Here is a 21,938-nt window from a genome sequence, read left to right as displayed (position 1 = left end):
CTCGCGATTATCGCGAAGATGCGTTTTTTGGTCGAATTGAGCTATGTGCGCGTTATACAATTGAAGAGAATGCGTAGGGAATTACACTGCTACGTGCCATGCGCGCGCAGCTAATTTAGGTGTGCGGGTGTGGCTGCGGGGAGGCAGGGCCCGCACGGGCCCTGTTGGCCGAATAGAGATTTCCACTTGGCCGAATAGTAATACTCATTATTAATTACCACGCTTCCTACGAATAACTTGCCCCCCTGCCCTCTTGGCACGCAAACCGCCCGTCGCGCCCCACCATAGCCAGCTCCCACAGCCTCTGTCTGCTACGAGCCGACGACATCGCATCTGCCCGCGCGCCCCGCATCGTCATCGTCGACGGCCTCGTCGGCCATGGCACGCAGCAGGACCCCCCTCCGCATCCTCTGCTTCGGCGACTCGCTCACCTCGGGCTACCACAACTACGGCCTCGGCGAGCACCCCTACTCGGACGCCCTGCTCGACCGCCTCGCCGCCGTCCTGCCCGACGACAGCTACGACCTCGAGGCCTTGGCCGATGGCGAGCCCGGCGACGTCGCCTCCCGCCCCGCCTTCCAGCGCCGTTTGCGCGAGCAGCGTGCGTGCATCCCGCCCCATCCCTCCATGTCCCCTGCATCGCCGTGTGGCTGACGAAAAAGCGCAGTCGAGGAGCGCTCGTTCGACTGGGTCATCGTGCTCGGCGGAACAAAGTAGCCAAAGCCCCCGCAGCCGCCCTCGGCAAACACCCCTTTGACAAGACGGCCTGCTGACCTCTCGCCCCAGCGACCTGGCCTACTCGATCTCGCCCCATGCCATCTTCAACGCCCTCAAGACCTGCTGGGACTTGGCCCTCGCCAACGGCTCCAAGGTCCTGGCCCTGACTGTCCCCGAGTGCGCCGCCAAGTCGGCGTCGCTCGACGCTACCAGGCGCGGCCTCAACGCCAGTATCTTGAACTACAAGCAGACAAATTTGTAAGTCGATGCAGCCCACCACCCGCGCCTCGTCCGTCACCACGGCATTGCGTGCCAACAATCTTCCCTTCCTTTGCCTCCCACAGCTACGCCCTTGACCTCTTCGCCAAGATACCCTACCATTCGCTCCTGGAGCAGGACCGCGACGCCTTCTGGGACGACGGCCTGCATCTCACGGCCGACGGCTACGACTGGATGGGCCGTCACATTGCCGACGGGCTTTTGGCCATCCTCAAGCAGCACGATCAGCCCGAGGCGGCCAAGCCAGCAACCCGCAAGCGCCGCACCAAGAGCGACGGCGACGGCCAGGCATTCGACGAGGAGACGGGCAGCCCCGACGTCATTAGCCAAGGCTACGTTGTGGTCAGGAGACGCGACTTGGACTGAAGAGTGGCCCTTATCAACTCAAGTGCGGGCCTAGAGCATCTGTCATGACCCGACCAGGTCCCTTGACTCCATCCCGTCTGCCGTAACGCCAGATGCTTCATAAACCACTGGAGGGGAAAAGAAGAAAATGTCAGGCCATGTGAACCTCCCCTTCTCCTTATACCACCAAATTTGCCGCCACAAAGTCCTGGTCGCGTACGTTAGCAAAGCAAGCATGAGCCCAAGTCCCGGGCGCGCACACAGCGACGTACCGGAAATTCCTTTTGCAGTGAATTGGTGATGTTCTCCACGTCCTCGGATAAGCTCTCCACGTTGGCGCCCCAGCGCCGCATCTCCTTGCCGGTAATGACTTCTGCCCTGCCGCTGCCCTTCTCGCCCGAGGCCTCGCCGCCCTCGAACCAGACGATGCCGTCGAGCTGGTCGATGCGCCCGACCAGGCGGCCCTGCTCAACCATGCGCGCCGTCGTCTCCTCGGCCTTTTCGGCGTCGAGGCCCAGCAGAGAGCCGAGGGCCTCGAATTGGATGTTGTTGTAGAGGCGCGAGGCGCCGAGCAGGTTGTGCTCGACGACGGCCTTGGCCAGCACCGTCGACCCGTCCGACGTGGTGGCCAGCTGGTGCGGCTGCAGGCCCTCGGCGAACTTGGCCACCTCTTGCGGCGAGAGCAGGCGGTCGAGGAAGATCTTCTCGAGGATGCCAAACTCGCCCAGCTGGACGGCGCGCTCGTCCTTGTACAGGCGGGCGAGGGCGCGGCTCCTCATGGGGCCGGCGGGGGCGAGGATGGCGCACTTGACGGCCATGGCGAGCGTGTGCAGGCGCTCCTCGTCGGCAATGGCGGGCGAGAAGCTGATTTCGTGGTACCGCTGCGAGGCGGACAGGAAGTCGCGCTTTGCGTCCTGGATGCGGGCCTGGGACAGGCGGAAGTGCAGGTTGAGGTCCGGGTCGGAGACGGTATGCATGATGTTCTTGAGCTTGTTGATGTACGTCTCGGCAGCGGTCGAGTCGTCGACCTCGAGGTAGTTGCGCACGATGCGGACCCAGATCCTGGCCTTGTCCTCGTCCGTCACCTTGCGCTGGGAGCTGTCGAGGGGGATGGCGGCGAGGGCCCGGGCGGCATCGGCAAAGTCGTCATTGCTCTCGTGGGCGGCGGCGACGAGCTCGCAGAGGGTGGCGGTGGCGTCGAGAAAGGACGACGGCTGGCCCGCCAGCAGGGTCAGGGTGCGGGCGCCGACGTCGATGCACAGGTCGTCGTTGCCGAGGCCCTTGAGGGTGGCGATGAAGGCGGCGAGGACGGCGCGCGTCGAGACGACGCCCAGGGCCTGGCCGACAAACGAGTCGGCAATGGCGTTGAGGTCGGCGGCGGCCGTCGCGGGCGTCGACAGCTTCTTGATGTCGGCCAGCAGCGCCTCGTATAGCGGCGACTTTTCCCCCGACGTCGACTCTGCCTGGGCGAGCGCCTCGGCCACCTTTGTGCTGAGCGCCATGGCTGCTTCGAAGCGTCGGCGGTGGTTGTCGGCGTCGATTTCGGATGGTGCAATGGTCGTCGTCTAGGTTCTTTTATTCTCCCCCCTTCTCCTCCTTCTTACCTCTGCAGTGTTCCGTCGAGGCGGATGGAAAAGAAGGGCGAGTTTCCAAGCAGCAGAAGAGGTGCAGTGTGTTTGTCCGCAAAGCGACGGGGAAGCCACAGTGCGGATTCAACTGGGCGGGGTAGCTGCTCCGTGGGTCCTCCATGGCATGCCGTCATCAACCAGACAAAAGACGATCCATATAAGTTAAGATGCTCGTATTGTGAGTTGGGCATGGTTTTCATGCCCATATTTACACTGTCTCTGACGCGCACCGAGCTGGTTTTTGCACCCTCCCTGTCCTCGGGAACAAGGAAGTCAAAGGCCAAACAAAGCACAGCAGAAGCCAAGAGTCTATCTAGACCACAAACACAATCGAAAGAAAACGCCCCATCCGCCCAGATGCCATCTATTTGTTGTGCCACAGCAGAGTCCGCAACGAGTCCCAGTGGTCGCAGTCGCTGTAAATGTACGTCATGCTGCTGCGCAGGCTGGGCTGCAGGTCCTCCGGGTGGTAGCGGAAGAGGAGCATGACGGCCGCCCACGAGAGCGAGGCGAAGGCCGGCCAGGCATAGTAGTTGACGGCTGAGTGCAGCGGCTCGCTCGACACGCGCGGCAGGCCGTGGCCCGGCTTGACGGCCAGCCGCGCCAGGGCCAGGCACACGCGCGCAAAGATGTAGACGACAATCTGCTGATTGACCGACGAAATCTTGCCCGACCGCTTGGACCGCTGCCCGAAGACGATATAGCCGCCGAGAAGGCCGCCAAAGAAGGAGTCGTAGGGGCCTGGTGGTTGCACGTCAGAAGGCAGCCGACATGGTAGTCTTATTGCATCAACGTACCCTCCTTGCCCGGCGTCGGCCCAAAGTGCTTGAGCGCCAGCGTCGTCAACTTGTATATCGTCGCGAACCTCGCCAGGTTGCTTGCGTGCTTCCTCGTCGCTCTCAGCACGAGCGAGACCTTTTGTCGGAACCTGTGTCGCGTCCGTCAGTCTCTCGAGCAGGACGAGGGGGCGGGCCAACGTACGTTCCAGACCGAAACAAAAAGATCATGCTGCCGACGCACCGGTGACACATTAGCATCCAGACCCCAAGTAGCGATGGTTAGGAGCCAAGCCTTGGGAGTCTCTTACACCAGAGCATGCGGGAACCGCACCTTGGTCCCATACACGGCACCGTTGCGCGCTGTCTTGAGCAGTGACAGGAGATCGTGGTACCGCGGCTCGGCGACGATGCGCTCCAGCGCGGCCTATCCCGATCCCCAGTCAGCCTTGGTCCGGCTCTCTCTCGTGACACCGACATGCCCGATCCATACCTTGAGGCCGTCTAGGGACGAGGACATGGTGTCGTCTCGGCTGCCGAGGAGAGAGGGGGAGGAAGAGCGCAAGCGAGGCGCACTGGAGGGGGAGAGGGAGGAGCGAGGCGGGAGGGTTCAGCGCAGAGGACCCAAGATCACCGGCTCATCGGAAGAGGGCGTTGAGGGTTGATTCTCGCCGTGGACTGAAAAGAATGAAACGGAAAGATAACCAGCCTTGAACGCCGACTGTCGAGATGCCAGGCTGCAGGGGATCAAAGGCGCAGACGGACGGATGGCGGACATGGGACAAGACGGGAAGCCTCGGGACGAACGACCGGCTCTTTCGTCTGCTTCAGGCAAGGCCCACCACCCCTGGGCTGCAAAGGCCCGTGTGACGCACTGCGCTGGTGCCGAAGCGCGGGGGAAACAGCGCTCACTGGTGCTCACTGGCATGGAAAAGAGCCGCTGAGAGGCCCGGGGGTAGTGGGGCTTACAGGGGCCGTTGCCATTGGTTTGCATGTGATTGATCACGGGCCAGCCGCCCTCTCCTCTCTCCCTCTCCTCTCTCCCTCTCCTCTCTCCCTCTCTCTGTGCACATGTGGCCTCGAACAACCCAACTTCACCAAGCACTGTAACTTGTGTACTTGGCACCGGCTATGCTGATCGATTCTGCCTGCGCACGTGCTGCCTCGAGCAAACATCGAGATTTTGCTTCCTCGCTATCCCCGCTGCCCATATACAGCTCGCCTCCCTCAGCACCACCTCTCGTGCGGCTCCCTCCATCTCACCCCGAGCACCTCGAATATCCTCCTCTCAACCCGGCCCTCCACAAGCTCCCCCTCACACGCCCTGCTGCTGCGTGGTCCCGGAAGCACGTCCCTGTACAGGCCTCGTTGGTTCAACCGCATCCCCTTCTTGCGCGCCAGCAGCCGCATGCTGCGGTTGAAGATGTCGTTGCCCGTAAAGTAGATGAGCGCCCCGCCCATCTCCGCCTCGGGCACCAGCAGAAAGTCGATCCGTCGCCACACCGCCCGGTATCCCTCTTGGTCGACGCCCGCCATCCTGGGCAGTACGCAGCACCCCTGCCAAGTGCTGCCGTCGCGACCCGTCCTCGACGACGCGAGCCGCGCCACCAGGAACTCGTCCTTCTCGAGCCGTCCCACGAGCGAGTCGAGAAACGGCCGCAGTTCCCCCAGCGATGTCGTACCGCTCTTGGTCACAATTAGGTCGATGTCGTGGGAGCTGTCCGCCCCCCTCCGGTAGCTTCCGCCGATGATGAGCTCCACAGCCGGGTCCACCCGCGCCGCCGCCTGCCTCACCACCGCTCCGAGAGCCTCCACCTCTCGCCGGGGAATCCTCGTCGCCAGGTCGTCGTAGTGCTCTATTCCTATCATCTGACTCGGTGTAAGCTTCACCTGTCGCACAAGCTCGTTGAGCGTGCGGTGTCCCTGTGCTATCCACTGCCGCGCCTGGTTAGTCCCGACGCCGTGGATCCGCAGAAAGAGTTGAAGGGCCCCATCCGTCGCCTCGTCTTCCGCGTACTCGAGTCGCCGTAGCCTGTCCGTCGTGGCGATTTCCTCAATCTTCTGGGCTATGCGCCGGCCAATGTGAGGCAGACGAAAGGCTTCTTCCTCGGTGCGTATCTTGACGTCTTGCCGCTCCAGTGTGTTTATGGCCTTGCGATAGCCCGTTGTTCTCCAGTGGTCGTTGATGCGGTCGTAGTAGCTCGCCATGTTTTGCAACACTTCGATGGTGCGAGCGTTTGGGTTGTCCGCATTGGCGTCTCTCTCGCCGCCCTGGTGACAGGCGAAACGATCCTCGAACTTGCCGGTTTTTCGTCCCGGCTTCAACGGCGATTCACTGGCTTCGAGACCGCGCATCTCGTCCGTCTCCGCGTCTGACTTGTTTTCCGCCCTTGACTCGGTCACGGACTGGCCAGAGTCAGAGCGCGCGTCTTCATCGTCGTCCTTGTCGAGCGGGAGATGCTTAAACTCCTGCATTATGTTGATGATAACAGCAAGCTCGTCACGCTCAGGGACATGTTCCGGGCCGTGGCCCTTGTCGGGCGGTAAGGGCTGCGGACCCGTCGGAGCCGGCGTCGCATCTACAACGCTTCTTTGAGAGGACCCGTCGTCTCTTAGTGGCGTGCTCGGCTGAGGTGCACGACTGCGTCGCCCTTGGTTGTCGTGCTTTGGCTTCAGCTGCAAGGACTCGGCCCGCTTACTAGGAGTGGCGGTGACTTTTGGCTGCGGGCCTGCAGTGGCTTCTGGCTGACCAGCGATGCGGTACTTTCTTTGGTCGGGATCCAGCAGAGATCGGAACTGGATGCAGTCGATGGGGTAGTCCTCGTTAACCAGCTTCGGGAGACGGGTCAGACTGGCCGTGCAAGTGACCTTGTCGACATCGTTATAGCCCAGGTTCTTGTCGACCACTATGTGCGTGGCTGCCGATAGGCTTCTCGTCCATAGAGCACCGTACTCGCGTGCCTTGGCAATGCGAAGCCGCCTCGCTGGCGCAATGTCGTTGTCCGGGATGTAGAAGAATGCCAAGTCCTTGAAGATTTGCTCAGTCTCGGGACATAGTTTCGTGTCTGAGCCTCGCTTCCTCTTGCGCAGGCCCACGCCGAGAGAAGGCGACGGCTCGCCCACGTCCAGGGGCAGCTTCTTGGTCGGCATCATCGGAGTGGAGTCGCTACGACGAAGCGCCTTGTGCGCGGGGCGCGTCGAGTCCGGGACAATCGTCTCGTCGGCGTCGCCAGGCTCTGTGTCAAGGAGCGCGCCCAGCCGTCCCTTGCGCGCTGCAGCTCCTCCGCTCTGAGTGTTTGCGATGACTTGAGCCGAGGGGGGCTGGCGGCGGTCGGGCGCGGAGAGGACCCTCCTGAGGGCGCCGTCTCGACCTTTGCCGGACGCGGATGCATCTTTGCTGGCACGAGAAGGAATTTCGGGTGATGGACATGATTTGAAGAACCTGCGGCGACGTTGTCTGTCGCGCTGCTCCCACTCACCAAGGTCATCGTCGTGGTCCGTCGCAGGGCCGTTCAGGGAGCTGAGAAGTTGAAAGTAAGAGACTTTTGCATGGTCTGTCGGCTGCGGAGAGTTCATTCTTGCCTTTGGCGAGGAAAAGGGGCCGTGATCTTGGCGAGAAGGCTGGGATCATCAAACAGCTCTCTCGGGGGTGAAGGTGAAGCGGCGAGGCTGCAAGCCGTCACTCTGCCTCTTGAGAAAGCCAGAGTGCGTAGCGGGCGGTGCCTGATGGTGTACTGCTGCGCTGCATTCGAGGGCGAAGAAGCTGAGTTATTCGTTCAGCCCACGGTGACAACCAAATCGCCAGTTGCCGCACTGCATCTGTAGACTTTTTAATATTGTTGCCGTGAAGTGGCGGGTGCTGTCTGCGGCACCGTGCTGAGGGAGAGGGGTTGGCACTGTACACTCCTCAGGCGCAAGCTGACGAAGCTAGAGAGAGCACCCCGGTGGCAGCTGACTTCGTCCCTGCTACGGAGCACTCCGTGCATGATGAAAGCGGACTAGGAGGTGGATACGAAACTCCATCGTCTTCACAATTGGCTCATGATGCAGGTCGGTGTACGGTCAGTGCCGCCCTTGCTGGCTGCAGCTTCCGTCGAGCTCGGCACCTTGCATCTATAAAAGCATCTGCCTCTGCCCTCCTGTGCGCTCTTTGCATCGGCCAAGCTGGTCCCCCTCGATCCACGCCAGCACCTACATATTTTGATTGCCAGCATGGGCATCTCGTCGATTCTGGTGAGTCTGCCCGTCTGATGGAAGCAAACCGCGCTGACTGCCGGGCTCGTAGTTCGTCCTGGCGCTGGCCGCGCTGTCGCCATTCCTCTACGAGCGTTGGCAGCTATTCTCGACGCTCCATGCAAACGCGCCTGACCGCCTGGCCAAAGTCAACAACTTGGGAAGTCATCAAATCAAATTCTCTGATCGCATCAGAAGCTGCGAGGATGTGCTGCTGCTCGAGGCGCAGGGGCTTGCTCTCATCGCCTGTGACCCGGGACGAGAGCGGTGGAACACCGTCATGGTGAGCGCCTCCCTTGCACACCAACCAGGAGCTTGGGGTTGATTGCGAGCTTCATAAAGGGCATCTTCCGCCCAGGCCCAGTTACCTCTGCCCGGCTGTATGCCTACGACTACCAAGCCGCGGGAATACCGGACGCGGAGGCCCTGAAGAACATCGAGTTCGCAAACTTCAGCGCCGGCGCAGATTTGCACACATTGGGCATGGCATACAACCCCAAGACGTCTACTCTCTACGTCATCAACCATGCCCAGGCTGGTTCCCGGATCGAGATGTTCAAACTGGATGTCGGCGCGCTCGTTGCGACCCACGTCGGCACGATCCAGCATCCGCTCATCCACACTCCCAACGCCTTAGCCCTCCTCGATGACGACGAGTTTTACGTCACCAACGACCACTTCTTCACCGCCGGGCGGTCTAGGATGCTGTCGCAGCTTGAGACATTCCTGGCGCCCCCGGCAGCGACTGTGGTACACGTGAAATTACATGGTGGCCAAGTCGAAGCCAAGGTGGTCGCGCGCATGCCGTACGCAAACGGCATCGAGGTCATCAACAGCACGACCGTGGCGGTTGCTTCCACCACCAGGGGCGCCGTGTACCTGTACACGGCGACACAAAGCCCTGCAACCTTGCAGTATCATTCCCAGCTGCGCCTCCCCTTCCTCCCCGACAATCTATCGCTGTCTGGCGGTAAGCTCATGATTGCCGGCCACGCCCACATAACCTCGTTGTTCAAGTTCGCCAAGACGCGCTACATTTGCAACGATCCAGAAGAGCTTGCCAAAGCAACGGCAGAAATGAAGGACTACTGCCCCCGTGCTGCGGCAACGTCCTGGGTTTCGGAGTGGAGCGAGGCTGATGGTCTGAAGCATCTCTACGTTGACACGGAGTATCCCACCAGCGCCACAGCTACGAAGGATGCAGCCCGAGGCGTGGGGATAATCGCAGGCCTGTATGCCAAGGGCATTCTGGTTTGGAGGGAATGATGGCGGGCGGTGTCGTGCTGGCATGTTACCAGCAATGGACGGAGTAGTTGTGTGTGCACGCCTTGGTGAGTACGCGTTCATCAAAGGAGACTTGACGGACATTTGACTTGATTCACTGGTCGTTTCGCAGGCTGTATGGATCTTTCTCTGCTGAACTGTTGGGTACATTGGGAACGAGTTTGGAATAATCCATGGAATGCAAACCTCATTACGATATAGCGCGCAAGAATGAACGGCTTGGCAGCAATCTTCTCGAAAGCGCCCCGAGGTTACAACTCAGGAGCAGGTCCTGCAGCCCGAGCCTCGCACTCATCTCGTCCATGATCCAATTCATCGTGTCGAGGCAACTGATCGAGCCCAGTCCGCAGGCAGGGAGAGATGGCCAGGCTCAGACAGTCGGGCCCCTGGAACCAGCTTCAACATCGATAGCCTGCCTTTCTTCCAGGGCACAGCTCCCAACGTGACATCCACTGACTGTAAGCAAGCCCAAATGAGTTTGAGAGACGGGAGAAGCGGTTTTCGAACTGGAGAGGCGTAGCTGAAGCAGTATTGGGATGCAGAAGCGCAAGACGGCTGCGTATTTGCCCGTGCGAATGCTTTACCGGGTTCGTCAGCCGGACATTGGTTTGCCTCTCAAATCAGAGGCTTCCGTCTCCTCATTCGTACATGCAGCGAATACGAACGCCGCCCGAGGACTGGGCCAGGAGTTGTCGGTGTTGTGGAGGTCCGGTTGCAAAGCTCGGCAATGGCTTGCGCTCATGGGAGCTCGGGTCGCCTTGTGCATTGCATGTAGCGCTCAGCTGGTAGCCGTCCTCGTGGGTGCGTTGGGCGTAATAGGGATAGGGGGGGGTTAGGGGTACGTCAGCTTATATCTCTGGGCATCCGCCATGACTTCTTACTTCCACCTAGCAACTGAGCGAGTCGGTTTACTCCAGCAACGCCCTCAGACAATTGACCCGACAAGGTTTTCTCGAGACGCTGGAGCGGAATAAAGGGCCCCTTTCCGGGGGCAGCCAGGAGAATGAGAAGACGATGCCATACGACACCAACACAAGTTCCGAATCCAGCATCTGGGCCGATGGCACGGCTCCGTGGACTTCGTTGCAGACTATACTCAGTCATCCCAGGCGGGGAAGGCGATAAGTCATTCAAGAAGCCTTCTTGTCCAGGAGTTCCTTGGTGACTTGTGGATCTGCAGTCAGCATGGACAAATTTGCTGAACTGGCCACCTGGCACGAGGCATACGTCTCCAAGACCCCGGACGCCCACCCCGCAATCAGGAAGTTGTTCCAGAATTGTCCATTCTACCCGCTTCTGAGACAGTGGAAGACTTGCAGGAAAGAAGAGCATGTCTACCGGGCACCACTTCCAAGGTGGCTGGCCCTCGCTCGAGACTTCAGGCACAGCCTGGCTCGAGACGTCGTCTTTGGATTGCTTCCACTCTCGTCAGCGCATGATCAGCTCAAGATCCGGCCCGATTACCGCAGCCCGGACCATGTCGTCTTCCAATGCCTCTTTGTTCGCCTCGTAGAGGCCTACGGCTTCATGTCCCTGCAAGTGAGATTATCATCTCACCCACAACAATGCCGTCTTCCTTCCTGTTGTGGAGTCGGGAATGTTATTGGCAGCGGAGCACCCGTCGTTTCAGTCAACGCCGGTCACGGTCAACCTGTATTCAAGGCAGGTGATACTACCACAAGACACATTCGTTTCGCTTACGATGGCACGTCGAGTCAAGTGCGGACCACGGAGTTGGAAAGGCTGAAACCTTTGCTCGGTCGTGGCATTCATCTTTCCGTCAAGGGACTCGAGTTTGACAGTGTGGCCATTGTATTCCTACAGGAATTTGCTCAAACTTTTCCACGGAAGTCGGGCTCGGCTCTCTGGAGGAACGGTTCCGAGCCGCCGTGGAGAATTGGCAACGACGACACTCTGGGGTACACCAGTCTCCTTACCCTGACAATGATGGTCGGCTGCAAGCAGTTTGCCAGACGCTCTTGGGAGGTCGAACCGAAGGAGCCACTATTTGCGAGTGGATAGATGGATTCCGCGCCTGGATCAGACAAGGAAACCCTCTTGGGGCTGCTGGTCATGTCCCGAAAAGCGGGAGGGATTCTTATAAAGCACAGGGCATCGATAGTGGTCGCCCAGTGTCTCCGGCGGCCATTGATGCATTCTACCCCAAGGTAAAGGCGCGTTGTCTGAATCGGTCATTGGTCATCACTGCCGCAGGATTCCTGGGCCTAGGCCCTCGGGATTGCGACATCGGAGATGTTGTGGCCCTTTTCCGCGGCTGTCGAATCCCATTCGTGTTAAAGCGGGAGGAGGGCAGTGATTTCTATGCACTTCTGGGAGAAGCTTACGTTCATAGCATCATGCACGGAGAGGCAACCCGGGGGGGGTTGAGAAGGAACATGTCGAATTTCGAATCAAATAGTGCGTGTGGCTCGCGCGATGAGATTTCTGATGAAGCGAAACGATCACTATCGAGGCGATGAGACTTGATGGTGGTTGAAAGGCGTCGATGGGCTAAAAGGTTTCTTGATGCTCGTCCAGGACGGCCGAGGGGATATTGGGTTGCGCCTCAAAGGTATCAACGGGATCAGTGCCAAAGTATCCCGATGGTGACGTCTCGAAGAATGGGTTCGGTTTTGGTCTGGAAATGTGCTTCCTCGGGTGAATCCAAGGTCGGCGTTTCCAAAGAAGGTTGATTCGTCGCCATTTATGGCCACTCAATGGACTGAGGTTGAAGAATCGCCGTGCTCTGTGCTTCGTACTCCGTAGTGGAAGCTGATTAGCGGGAACTAGCCCTACAGGGCCAAGGCCCACCAACCCGTTAGAGGCAAATCGCTAAAAGCTCTCCAAAAAGCCCCGATTGGCCAATCACATCCCTGGCTGCTGCATCTAAGCGGGTAGCTGATCATGACCCCCTGCCATTGCCCCATTAGGCAAGCCGCAGAGCCTCAGCACGTCGCTCCTTACACAGCATTTGTTTGCTCGACTCGCCGCCCGCAACGGCCATGGTTTCGACACTTGTGTCCATCGACATGGCGCCGAATCTTTTCAGCGGCGTCTGTCTCGCTACGCTTGTCCTGCTGGCGTGGGAGACAGCTGTCGCCGCTCCGACACATGTGGCCGCTGGGCTTGGCGCTGGGCTTGGCACAGCTCGACGGACGTGGATGCACGCTCGTTGCCTCCATCTTTGACGGCTTAAGCCACCTGCTACGAGAAATGCCGTGAGTTTCCAGGACAAACTCTGCGTTTGCCGGCGCCGCGGCGGCGTCGTCGTCATGGCTCGATGGCAGGGAGCGGGAAGCACCTGTTGGCGATCATGCGTTCGTTGGTTGACGTCGCAAATTTACAGACGGAAGGGGTTTTGGTCTCGGACAATTTCGTTTCCTGAGCCAACCTCAAACGTGAAACACATCTACTGGCAACTCGCTAGCCAGCAGCACTCTTCGTTCCTCACCCCCCACAAGCCATCCCGCAGAGCCATCCTCGCCTACCAGCGCACCTTCAGCTCCAGGCGCATCATGCCCAGGCCGCTGCGCCTCCGCTGGAAACTCGTGCTCTGCATCGCCGTGCTGGCCCTCGCCGACGTGACGATCCACGTGCGCCGGTTCGCCGTGCCCCGGCCAGACACAAACCTCGACCCACCCTTCCACGTCGGTTGCCAGGAACCCGTGCTCAATGGCTCGGCGCGCGCGCGCGCCGCCCTTGTCATGCTCGCACGCAACGCCGACCTGGGCGGCGCCGTGGCCAGCGTGCGCAACGTGCAGCAGCAGTTCAACCGCCACTTTGGCTACCCCTGGGTCTTCCTCAACGACGAGCCCTGGTCTCGCGAGTTCGTGGCCGCCGTCGGCGACGCCGTGGCTGAGGATGCCGGCGGCGCGGCGGCGAGCTTCGAGACGATCCCCGCGGACATGTGGGGGTACCCGGACTGGGTCGATCGGGATGAGGCGCGCAGGAGGATGCTCGAGATGCAGAGCCGGGGCGTAAAGTACGCGGGCAAGGAGAGCTATCACCACATGTGCCGTTTCAACTCGGGGTGAGTCGGTGGCTGTCCTTGATTGCTGGGTGAGGAGAGACGACGACATGAATACTGACGGCACACACAGTTTCTTCTACGATCACCCGGCTCTGAGCGACTACAAGTGGTACTGGCGCGTCGAGCCCGACATCTCGTTGACCTGCGCCGTCACCTACGACCCCTTTGTCGAGATGGAGCGCCACGGCAAGCGCTACGGCTACACCATGGCGCTCAAGGAGATTCCCGCGACAGCCCCGTCGCTGTTCGGCAGGCTCGCGCGCTACAGGGCCGACCGGCAAATCCCCGCCTCCCCCCTCTGGACGGCCATGACGGAGCCGTCGTGGCTGCCCTGGCCGCTGCGGCGCCTGCGCGGGCGCCAGGCGAACCGCGACGGGCACGGCGACGCGTGGAACCTGTGCCACTTCTGGTCCAACTTTGAAATCGCCCACCTCGACTTCTTCCGCTCGCCCGCGTACCGCGACCTCTTCGCCCACCTCGACGGCGCCGGCGGCTTCTACTACGAGCGCTGGGGCGACGCCCCCGTCCACAGCCTGGCCGTCGCCCTGCTGCTGCCCCCGCGCCAGGTCCACCACTTCGCCGACGTCGGCTACGTCCACGACACGCTCCAGTACTGCACCCACGGCCCGACCCCCGCCGCCCTGCGCCGCGGCGAGCTGGTGCCCGGCATTGGCGGCGACGGGCGCGGCCCGGAGCTTGGCTGCCGGTGCAACTGCGCCAACGGGGCCGGCGTCATCAGGCCGGTGTGCTTCAACCGCCTGAGGCGGACCGTCATGTGATGGGGTTCTTGGGGGCGACGCTCCTGGATCGGAGTTGGAACGGGATATGTGCGGCCGTTGGACTGTATCTCGCTGGCCGTTGAAAACATGCGTGAAAGTGACGAAGATGAAGAACTTTCCCATGTCTGATATACGTCAGCGTCCCACTCACCCTTGTCCCCCCGTCTTTACTCGCATCGATAACAGAAGAGGGCAAGTCGGCGTCTCCAGGTCTACGTAGCTCGGCGTGAGGTAATACACACACAGCCTGACGCTGCTCCGCAACAGCCCCCAAGCCAGCGCCGCATCGTCACACACAAAGCATGCAGGAGGCTTCCCAAGCAGGCATATCAAACCACACGGCCATGTCCCAGCATCGTCGCCTTGGGCCGCTGCGTCAGCCCATTCGTCCAACGCGCGGCCGCACTTTTTTACTACATGCAGAGCGGAGGCTCGTCGGCCGCCATCAGAGCGAGGCGTGTGGGTATCCGGCGCCGCGTCCGTCTTCCAATATCTACATGAAGAACACTACCTGCTCCGCCAGCTGAAACCCGCCGTCATCACCCTTGGTCGCATAGACGTTCCCTCCATACCCCAACGACCGCGCCGTCTTCGCCAACCCCTCTCTTTAGCCCCCCCGCCCCGCGATGGTGGAATGGGAGAGACAAGGGTTAGTGGTGGAAGAGCCGGATGTTTTGCTCGACAAAGGTAATGCCCAGTTTCTCGGCTGTCTCCAAGACGGCGCCGTCGTTTTGGCTGCCGCCGGGCGCGGCAATGTACCGGACGCCGGAGCGGGCCATCCGGAAGACGTTGTCTGTAAAGGGGAACTGTACGAGTCGTCAGCAACCGCGGGGAAGTCACATTGCTGCCGTGGGGGGGCCCTTACAAAGGCGTCGCTGGAGACGCACACGTCCTTGAGCTGCTTCATCCAGCTCTGGCGCTCCTCGGCGGTGAAGGCGGGAGGCACCTCTTCGAAGACGGCGTCAAAGGCTTCCCGCTCGGGCCCGTCCTGGGGCAGCTGGCCGCTGACGAGCAGGTCAATGGCGTTGCTCTTGTCGGGGCGCTTGGTGCCCTTTTTCCACTTGATGTTGAGGACGCGCTCGTGGAAGCGCATCCACCAGTTGTCGGCCTTGTCGCCGGCCAGGCGGGTGCAATGGATGCGCGACTGCTGGCCGGCGCCCAGACCGACGACCTGGCCGTTGACGGCGTAGCAGACCGAGTTGCTCTGGGTGTACTTGAGGGTGATTGTGGCGACGGTGAGGTCGCGGGCGGCCGCCTCGGGTAGGGCGCCCGAGTCCTTGGGGGCGATGATTGTGCCAAACGACCTTGGAGAGATTTCGACGTCGTTTCGGTGCTGCTGCAGATTGATGCCGTAGACGGTGCGCGTCTCGGTGGGCCCGGGGGAGTACTCGGGGTCCATCTGGAGGACGAGGTACTTGCCGCCCTTTTTCTTCCTGAGCATCTCCAGGGCGGCATCCTCGTATCCCGGGGCGATGACGCCGTCCGACACCTCCTTGGAGATGATGGAGGCGGTAGGGACGTCGACGATGTCGCTGAGGGCGATGATGTCGCCAAAGCTGCTCATACGGTCGGCGCCGCGGGCGCGGGCGTAGGCCTGGGCCAGTGGGGACGAGTCGATGCCGTCAATGTCGCTGACAAAGTAGACCTGGCGCTCCTCGGGGGTCAGGGGGAGGCCAATGGCAGCGCCGGCGGGCGAGACGTGCTTGAAGCTGGCGGCGGCGGGCTTGCCCAGGGCCTGCTTGAGCTCCTTGACGAGCGGCCAGGCGTTGAGGCAGTCGAGGAGGTTGATGTAGCCGGGGGAGCCGCAGAGGACCTTGAAGGGCAGCTTGTCGATGTTCGTGAAGGCGGCGGCGGGCTTCTGGTGGGGGTTTGCGCCGTAGCGGAGGGCCAGGTACTGGTCCGCGGCATACTCCTTGCGGAAGAAGTCGGAGATGGCGGTGTCGTAGTCGGCCGTGTGCTCAAAGGCCTTGAGGGCATATCGGTTGCGACTCGTCTCGGTGATCTCGCCCTGCTCGAGCTCCTTGAGGAAGCCGGCATAGTCGTGGGGGTCGCTGAGGATGGTGACGCGCTTGTGGTTCTTGGCGGCGGCGCGGATGAGGGTGACGCCGCCAATGTCGATTTCCTCGACGGCCTCGGGGATGCTGACGTTGATCTTTGCGACGGTGTCCTTGAAGGGGTAGAGATTGCAGATGACGTAGTCGACCTTGTTGATGTTCTGGTCGGCAAGGTCCTTTTCGTCCGACTCGAGGTTGCGGGCGAGGATGCCGGCGTGGACGGCGGGGTGGAGCGTCTTGACGCGGCCGGCGAGCATCTCGGGGGCCTTTGTGATGGCGCTGATGTCCCTGCGCAACCAGCAAAGTCAGCCAGGCCGGTCCCGTCATGACTGGGGGAGACGTTGGCGGCGCACTCGACGGGGAAGCCCGAGTCGCGAATCATGCGAGCGGTGCCTCCAGAGGCCAGGATGCGGACATTTTGCTGGTCCAAGCCCTTGGCCAGGTCCAGCAGGCCGGTCTTGTCGTAGACGGAGACGATGGCAATCTTTTGGTCCGCTGGCATGGCGGGCGACTCTCACGTCACGCTCTGGTGTGGGGTAATGCGGGCTTGGCTTGACTCGTCTCGTCTCGGTCTCGTCTCGTCCAGCAAGAAGGAAGACAAGAAGGAAGACAAGGAGGGACGAAGCAATTGTGAAGAGGGAAAAGGAAAAAACGTGGAAATGGCGGGGCAAAGGCGTAATAATAGAATGGAGGTGGGTAAGACGGCTATTCTATTCCATGTACGGAGTGGGGAGTACGGAGTACCTGGGCAGTGGGAGTGCTATAACCCGCAACCTGACTAATCAATCACTCTAACATCCAACTACCTAACTTAACGTCAGATGCCGCGTGCTTCTGTTAGAGCCATCGGGGCACACTACATGCACAGTCACGTGTACAGGCAAGTTCCTACCTCGGTTGCGCTTACAGTGCCTTCCTCGGTACAGTGCTTCGTGGTATTGGGCATGCCTACCTAGGTAGGTACGGAGTAGGCAAGGAAAGGTGTGCCCCCCCCGCCCCAGCACATATATATATCTTTCGACCGACAGCCTTATGTAGGCTGCGCTAACCTTAATTCCTCAGCCGTAATAATTACTCAGCACTGCCTATTGCTCCATTAGGCAAGCCGTAGAGCTAAGATAGCTGCCGTTTCACAAGACGCGGGCGGGCCCGAGCGCCAACGCCGTCGACCGGGCCTGGACGTCCTTGTGCTGACGACGGGAACGGCTGGCGACTGAATAGAGACTGAATAGACAGGACGACACGGTTAGGAGCCATTGGCCATGATTGAGGCTATGTACCTGCTTCATCAACTGTTGCCGTCACTGCTCCGCCCTTCTCCCTTTCCAACCCTCCCCCTCGTCCCAGCAAATATATAGTACTTTCAAACATTAACTCTGAATAGACCTAATCGCGTAGCCCGAGGTACGCATCTGTACTTTCGCGTCTCTCCAAGCCCGGCAAGCAGCAACCTATGCCGATACGCAAATGTATGCGGCGGGTGTGTTCGAACAGCAGACTCCGAGGGTGCCCTGTACGGCCCCATATGTGATGATTGTGAAACTTCGACGTCCATGCCGCCGTAGACCCTGCCCCGATGTTGATACAAGGCCGAGCAGAAAAAAAAAGGGAAGGACAAAACTCCAATCGCTAGATGCAGCTCCGTGAAAAACTTTTGGGTCTCACCAGACGCCCACGATTCCTCTCCTCCGGGAGCCCGCACGGCCGAGCCCGCCTAGCTTGCGCCCCTTGGCCTAGGCAGCCATTCCGTTGAGCGTCTTGAAGCGCTCCTCAAAAGCCTTGGCCTGCTCGTCGGCCAGCGTTTTCTGCAGACGTCTAGTCTCTCGGAGGGCCGTCTCGCGCTCCTCCTGCAGGTTCATCACCTCGATCTGCGCTTCGCTCATCTTGCCCACCACCTGCTGGATCTCCTTTTCGGCGTCAACGAGCGCCTTCTCGAGCTCCGTGACCCGCTCTCGGAGCTCCTTGATCAGACTCGCCTCTTCGAAGCTCTTGGTGGCTATGGATTGCGAGGAGCGACCAAACATACCCGTCTCCGACCGTAGCAGAGGTGACTTTGGCGTCGACATCCTGCCCACGCCGGATCCGTTGTTGATTCGGCGCAGCTGCTCGTTGTGCGCCTCGCGCAGTTGCGATATTTCCTCCTCGTGGCGCCCGACCCGGTCCTCCGATGCCGTCTGGGCAGCCACCAGCTGCTCCTCGAGCGCGTGGAGGCGTTCCTGGAGGCCGCTGATGCGTTCCGAGTTGGCCTTGCGGTCCGCGTCGCCTCTCGTCACCGTGTTGGATAGGCGATCCCGAAGCTCGGCATTCTTGGACAGCTGCTGTCGAACCTCGGATGCTAACTGCTCGACCCGTTGCGCCGATTCGCTGAGCTCATCCGCCAGCTCCTTCTCCCGCGCCGTGCTCTTGGACTCAATGTCCGTCAGACTGCTGATTTGGCTCTGGAGGCTTCTGGCATGCTGCTTCGCCGCGTCGCGCTCAAAGGTGGCGGCAGAGAGGGCCTGTTCCAGGCGCTGCATGGCAAGCTTGGTCTTCTCGTCCGAGAGCCCGTCGACCGAGTCCGTCTCGAGCCTCTTGATGCGATCCAGCGACTGTTGGTACGCGTCTTGGAGCTCTCGGTATGCCTTCTCGAGCGAATCCGACGTGATGGGCGCGGCCGTCGCTCCGCCGGGGCTGCTGGAGCGGGCCATCGACGGGGGGATGAGAATGTCCTTTTCCTTGAGCAGGCTGCGGAGCGACGCAATCTCCTCCTCGGCCCTATCGAGGTCCATCTTGAGCCCGACGAGGCCCTTTTCCATCTGCCACTTCTGTTCCAGTGCGTCTTCGGCCCGTCGCCGCAAGACGTTGATTTCGGTGCGCAGGTTCGCAATGTCCCGCTCGAATCCGGCCTTCTTGGGCGACTCGGCCAATAGGCGTTGGCGTTCGGTTTCCAGTATCTCAATCTTCTTTTGGTTCTCGCGGTTCTGAAATTCCTGCCTCTCGAGCAGGTTCTTGAGCGCGCTGTGGAGGGCGTCACGCTGCGCCTCGACATCCTTGAGCCGCTCGGCGAGTTGCTCGCGAGACTCGGCCTGGACGTTCTTGACGCTGTCGGACCTCGACAGACCGCTGGCGACGAGCGGCGCTCGAGGCCGAAACGAGCCCGTGGCCGCCGAGTTGGACTGCGTGAGGCCGCCAAACTCGTCCGACATGGACGCCGGCGAGTTGCGGAGCGACGTGTTTTCCTGCTGCAGGGACTGGAGCTGCTGCTGCATCTTGGTCGATTCATAGGTGAGGTTGGCGTACGAGGCGGCCTCGGACTCGAGCCCCTCGACTCGTGCGCGCAGCTGCGGGACCACCTCGTCGCGGAGGTTGTCGCGCTCGTTGCAGGCAACTCGAAGCTCGCCCTTGAGCGCGGCGAGCAGGTCCTCAAAGTTGTTCTTGGAGTCGCGCTCCTCTGACAGCCTGCGCCTCAGGTCCTCACACGTGTTTTCCAGGTCCCTGACCCGGCCGTTGGCGTCTAGGCTGTTGATGTTGGCCAGGTCCATCTGGGACGCCTTCTCCGCCAGCTCCTTGATCTGCTGATCCAGGGCTTTCCTTTTGGACCTCTCATCTTGCAGCTTGTTGGTTAGCTCCAGGCGGATCGAGGCCTTTTCTTGCTCTGATCGTCTCTGAATCTTCTCGACTTCCTCTCTGCTCTGCTCGTGATCGCTCAGCTTGGCCGAGCTGTAGCCCGAGTCGGAGAAGTAGTCGCTCGTTCTCTTGCTGGGTGCCTGAGGGTTGCTGACTTGGTCCTGGAGCCTGTCGACGAGGTCCTCCAGGTCCATCTCACGCCGGATGGACGCGGCCAGCTCGGAGCTGATGGCCTTGAGCTCCTCTTCCATCTCTTCAACCTGGACGGACGAAAGAGCCTGAGACGGCGGAGGAGTGGATAGATAAGATTCACAGTAGTTGATGGGGTTTGCGGTGGCAGCATTGGCCTTTGAAGAGTCGGACCAAGTCTGGTTTGCGTGCAGCGCGTCATCCGCAGAGTCCTTGCGCGAGGGCGACAAAGGAGAGAGTATGGACGAGAAGTCAGTCACGGACGGCGACAGGTTGCTCCAGCCAAACAAAGAGGTGAAAGGAGATGCCTGGCTTGGAGACTTGGACTGCGGCTTGCTGAGCCTTGCCGATTCTGGGGAGATTGATTCAGAAATGGATTGGCGCTTGAGATGAGTTAGTGAAATGTCGACCTGCTGGAGCCTAAGATGCGGCGGGACTGGCTTTGGCGCAAACATGGGAGGCGGGAGTAGATTATTATTAGAGGGCTCGGCGTCGTATCTTGAATCGACGTCGTCGGAGCTGTCGTCTATTATGTTTGTAGAGGTTCCGTCACAGGCTGCGTCTGCATCGGAGACGGATCTTTCAGATATCAGGTCGTCATACTCAGACAGGACATCCGACAGTTCTGTTGCGGGGACTAGAGGGGAGCCGTCGTGGTCCGATGGAATGCTGCGCGCCGCGGGCGTATCCGCGTCGACAGGCGTTGTCCTGGTGGGGGATCTGGAATCGCGCAAGGAATTCCTGTTAGAAACAGCCACATTCTCGGGAGCCCGGCGGTCATGGCATCGAGAGGGCAATTGCTACTACATTCGGCACGGCAGACAAAACGGGCGCTGGAGAAAGGGGCAGGGACAACAGGTTCACTCACTGGTACGAGTGCCGAAGTGGTCGTGCCGACGACGACGGGGAGAAGTCGTAGAGGGTCGGGCTGTCGAGAGTGAGGGGCCTGGCGAACCTCTGATGGGGCTGGTCGGTGGCAAGGGGAGTGAAGCCGGGCAAGGAGCGCGGTGAGGCGGCCGTCGAGGAGAGCGGCTTGCGCTTGATGGGAATCCTGGCAAGGGCAGAGGGCGGCGAGATGGGCAGCAGTGGGACTGCCGAGGGCGAGCAAACGGGAGGCACCAGGCTGCGACGGACGGGGTGAGAAGACGAAGAGAGATTGTGGAGGTGCCGAGGATGGTGGGAGGATGGACTTGTAGGCTGGTGGTGGTGCGGCGAAGGGTCGTCTCGGGAGACATCAGATGAAGCAGAGGCTGTATCAGAGTCCGGCTGGATCGGCCTCGCGTGGGGAGCAGGTCCTGGCGATGCCATATTTGGACGTGCGGGCGACCGACCGGCAACAATGTCTTAGCACAGAGGGAGCATTAAACGGAGGCAATGATGGTGGTCGGGAGAAGGGGAGAAGGTTTGAGCAGGGACAATGCCCTTTGACGACGAGGTATGACAAAGAGAAGAAGCGCAGGCACGCGCGCGCGTCCTGGAGGGCAGGCGGAGGGTGACGAGGGAGGGAGGAGGAGGAGACAAAGGCCATCCATGTACATGCGAGGTACTCCGTACAGCGGCAGGTGGAAACATGGTTTTGCTGGCGTGGGACCTAAGGTGCCTAGGTACCCAGGAGAGCGACTCCGAAGTTTCACTACAGTACACGGTCCCGAGCGCTACGAGCCTGCCCGGGAGCGGTACCGCCGAGTACTTGCTGGCAGCGCGCGGGCGGCCCTGGCGCGGGCAGAGGGGCCGGGCACGGCCGGGTATCCCTCAGGTACTGGCCCGTACTCCCTTGGCGCAGGAAGCGTGGGCCGGCAGGGTCGCATCGCCTCGGGGCTAACGTGCACCGAGTCTCTCTCCATCTCCGGTACTGGCCAATCTGCGGCACGCCAAGCTTCTGCCCAGGTCCCCTCAGATAGGGAGAGACGGCATGTATTGGCTCTAGCGTGGGCCCTACTGGGTTGGCGGTGGAGCAGCCGCTTTATACAGCAATTTACGGCACTTGTTGGTCCCCCGGGCGGACAGGGGTCGAGACG

The 21,938-nt window shown here is 60.8% G+C and overlaps 8 protein-coding genes across 8 annotated transcripts; 3 read left to right on the top strand and 5 right to left on the bottom strand.

Moving 5' to 3' along the window:
* Positions 1–378: 378 nt before the first annotated feature.
* HRG_02602 (GDSL-like lipase/Acylhydrolase family domain-containing protein) lies at positions 379–1,362 on the top strand (the record flags this gene model as incomplete). The annotated part of the gene is made up of 4 exons (XM_044861073.1): positions 379–601; positions 668–713; positions 787–975; positions 1,062–1,362. 4 exons carry the CDS (start codon positions 379–381, stop codon positions 1,360–1,362), a joined length of 759 nt encoding a protein of 252 aa, XP_044724706.1.
* A 157-nt stretch (positions 1,363–1,519) lies between these two features.
* Positions 1,520–2,843, bottom strand: HRG_02601 (PCI domain-containing protein; the record flags this gene model as incomplete). Its single annotated transcript, XM_044861072.1, has 2 exons — positions 1,520–1,549; positions 1,614–2,843. The coding sequence occupies 2 exons, from the start codon at positions 2,841–2,843 to the stop codon at positions 1,520–1,522; spliced, it is 1,260 nt and encodes a 419-aa protein (XP_044724705.1).
* Positions 2,844–3,333: 490 nt separating this feature from the next.
* Positions 3,334–4,265, bottom strand: HRG_02600 (tim17/Tim22/Tim23/Pmp24 family domain-containing protein; the record flags this gene model as incomplete). The annotated part of the gene is made up of 5 exons (XM_044861071.1): positions 3,334–3,710; positions 3,767–3,897; positions 3,951–3,977; positions 4,057–4,172; positions 4,239–4,265. 5 exons carry the CDS (start codon positions 4,263–4,265, stop codon positions 3,334–3,336), a joined length of 678 nt encoding a protein of 225 aa, XP_044724704.1.
* Positions 4,266–4,972: 707 nt separating this feature from the next.
* HRG_02599 (DNA polymerase beta palm domain-containing protein) lies at positions 4,973–7,321 on the bottom strand (the record flags this gene model as incomplete). Its single annotated transcript, XM_044861070.1, has 1 exon — positions 4,973–7,321. The coding sequence occupies one exon, from the start codon at positions 7,319–7,321 to the stop codon at positions 4,973–4,975; it is 2,349 nt and encodes a 782-aa protein (XP_044724703.1).
* A 636-nt stretch (positions 7,322–7,957) lies between these two features.
* Positions 7,958–9,244, top strand: HRG_02598 (paraoxonase; the record flags this gene model as incomplete). The annotated part of the gene is made up of 3 exons (XM_044861069.1): positions 7,958–7,978; positions 8,031–8,261; positions 8,321–9,244. The coding sequence occupies 3 exons, from the start codon at positions 7,958–7,960 to the stop codon at positions 9,242–9,244; spliced, it is 1,176 nt and encodes a 391-aa protein (XP_044724702.1).
* Positions 9,245–12,475: 3,231 nt separating this feature from the next.
* HRG_02597 (glycolipid 2-alpha-mannosyltransferase domain-containing protein) lies at positions 12,476–14,071 on the top strand (the record flags this gene model as incomplete). Its single annotated transcript, XM_044861068.1, has 3 exons — positions 12,476–12,480; positions 12,735–13,292; positions 13,363–14,071. The coding sequence occupies 3 exons, from the start codon at positions 12,476–12,478 to the stop codon at positions 14,069–14,071; spliced, it is 1,272 nt and encodes a 423-aa protein (XP_044724701.1).
* A 650-nt stretch (positions 14,072–14,721) lies between these two features.
* On the bottom strand, positions 14,722–16,627 carry HRG_02596 (AICARFT/IMPCHase bienzyme domain-containing protein; the record flags this gene model as incomplete). The annotated part of the gene is made up of 3 exons (XM_044861067.1): positions 14,722–14,877; positions 14,937–16,413; positions 16,479–16,627. 3 exons carry the CDS (start codon positions 16,625–16,627, stop codon positions 14,722–14,724), a joined length of 1,782 nt encoding a protein of 593 aa, XP_044724700.1.
* Positions 16,628–17,858: 1,231 nt separating this feature from the next.
* HRG_02595 (intracellular protein transport-like protein) lies at positions 17,859–21,155 on the bottom strand (the record flags this gene model as incomplete). The annotated part of the gene is made up of 3 exons (XM_044861066.1): positions 17,859–20,640; positions 20,789–20,971; positions 21,040–21,155. 3 exons carry the CDS (start codon positions 21,153–21,155, stop codon positions 17,859–17,861), a joined length of 3,081 nt encoding a protein of 1,026 aa, XP_044724699.1.
* Positions 21,156–21,938: the final 783 nt, after the last annotated feature.

The sequence above is a fragment of the Hirsutella rhossiliensis genome, assembly GCF_020360975.1.
Source record: "Hirsutella rhossiliensis strain HR02 chromosome Unknown scaffold00002, whole genome shotgun sequence".
Taxonomy (NCBI): Eukaryota; Fungi; Ascomycota; class Sordariomycetes; order Hypocreales; family Ophiocordycipitaceae; genus Hirsutella; species Hirsutella rhossiliensis.
This window is presented reverse-complemented; position numbering and strand designations above follow the sequence as displayed.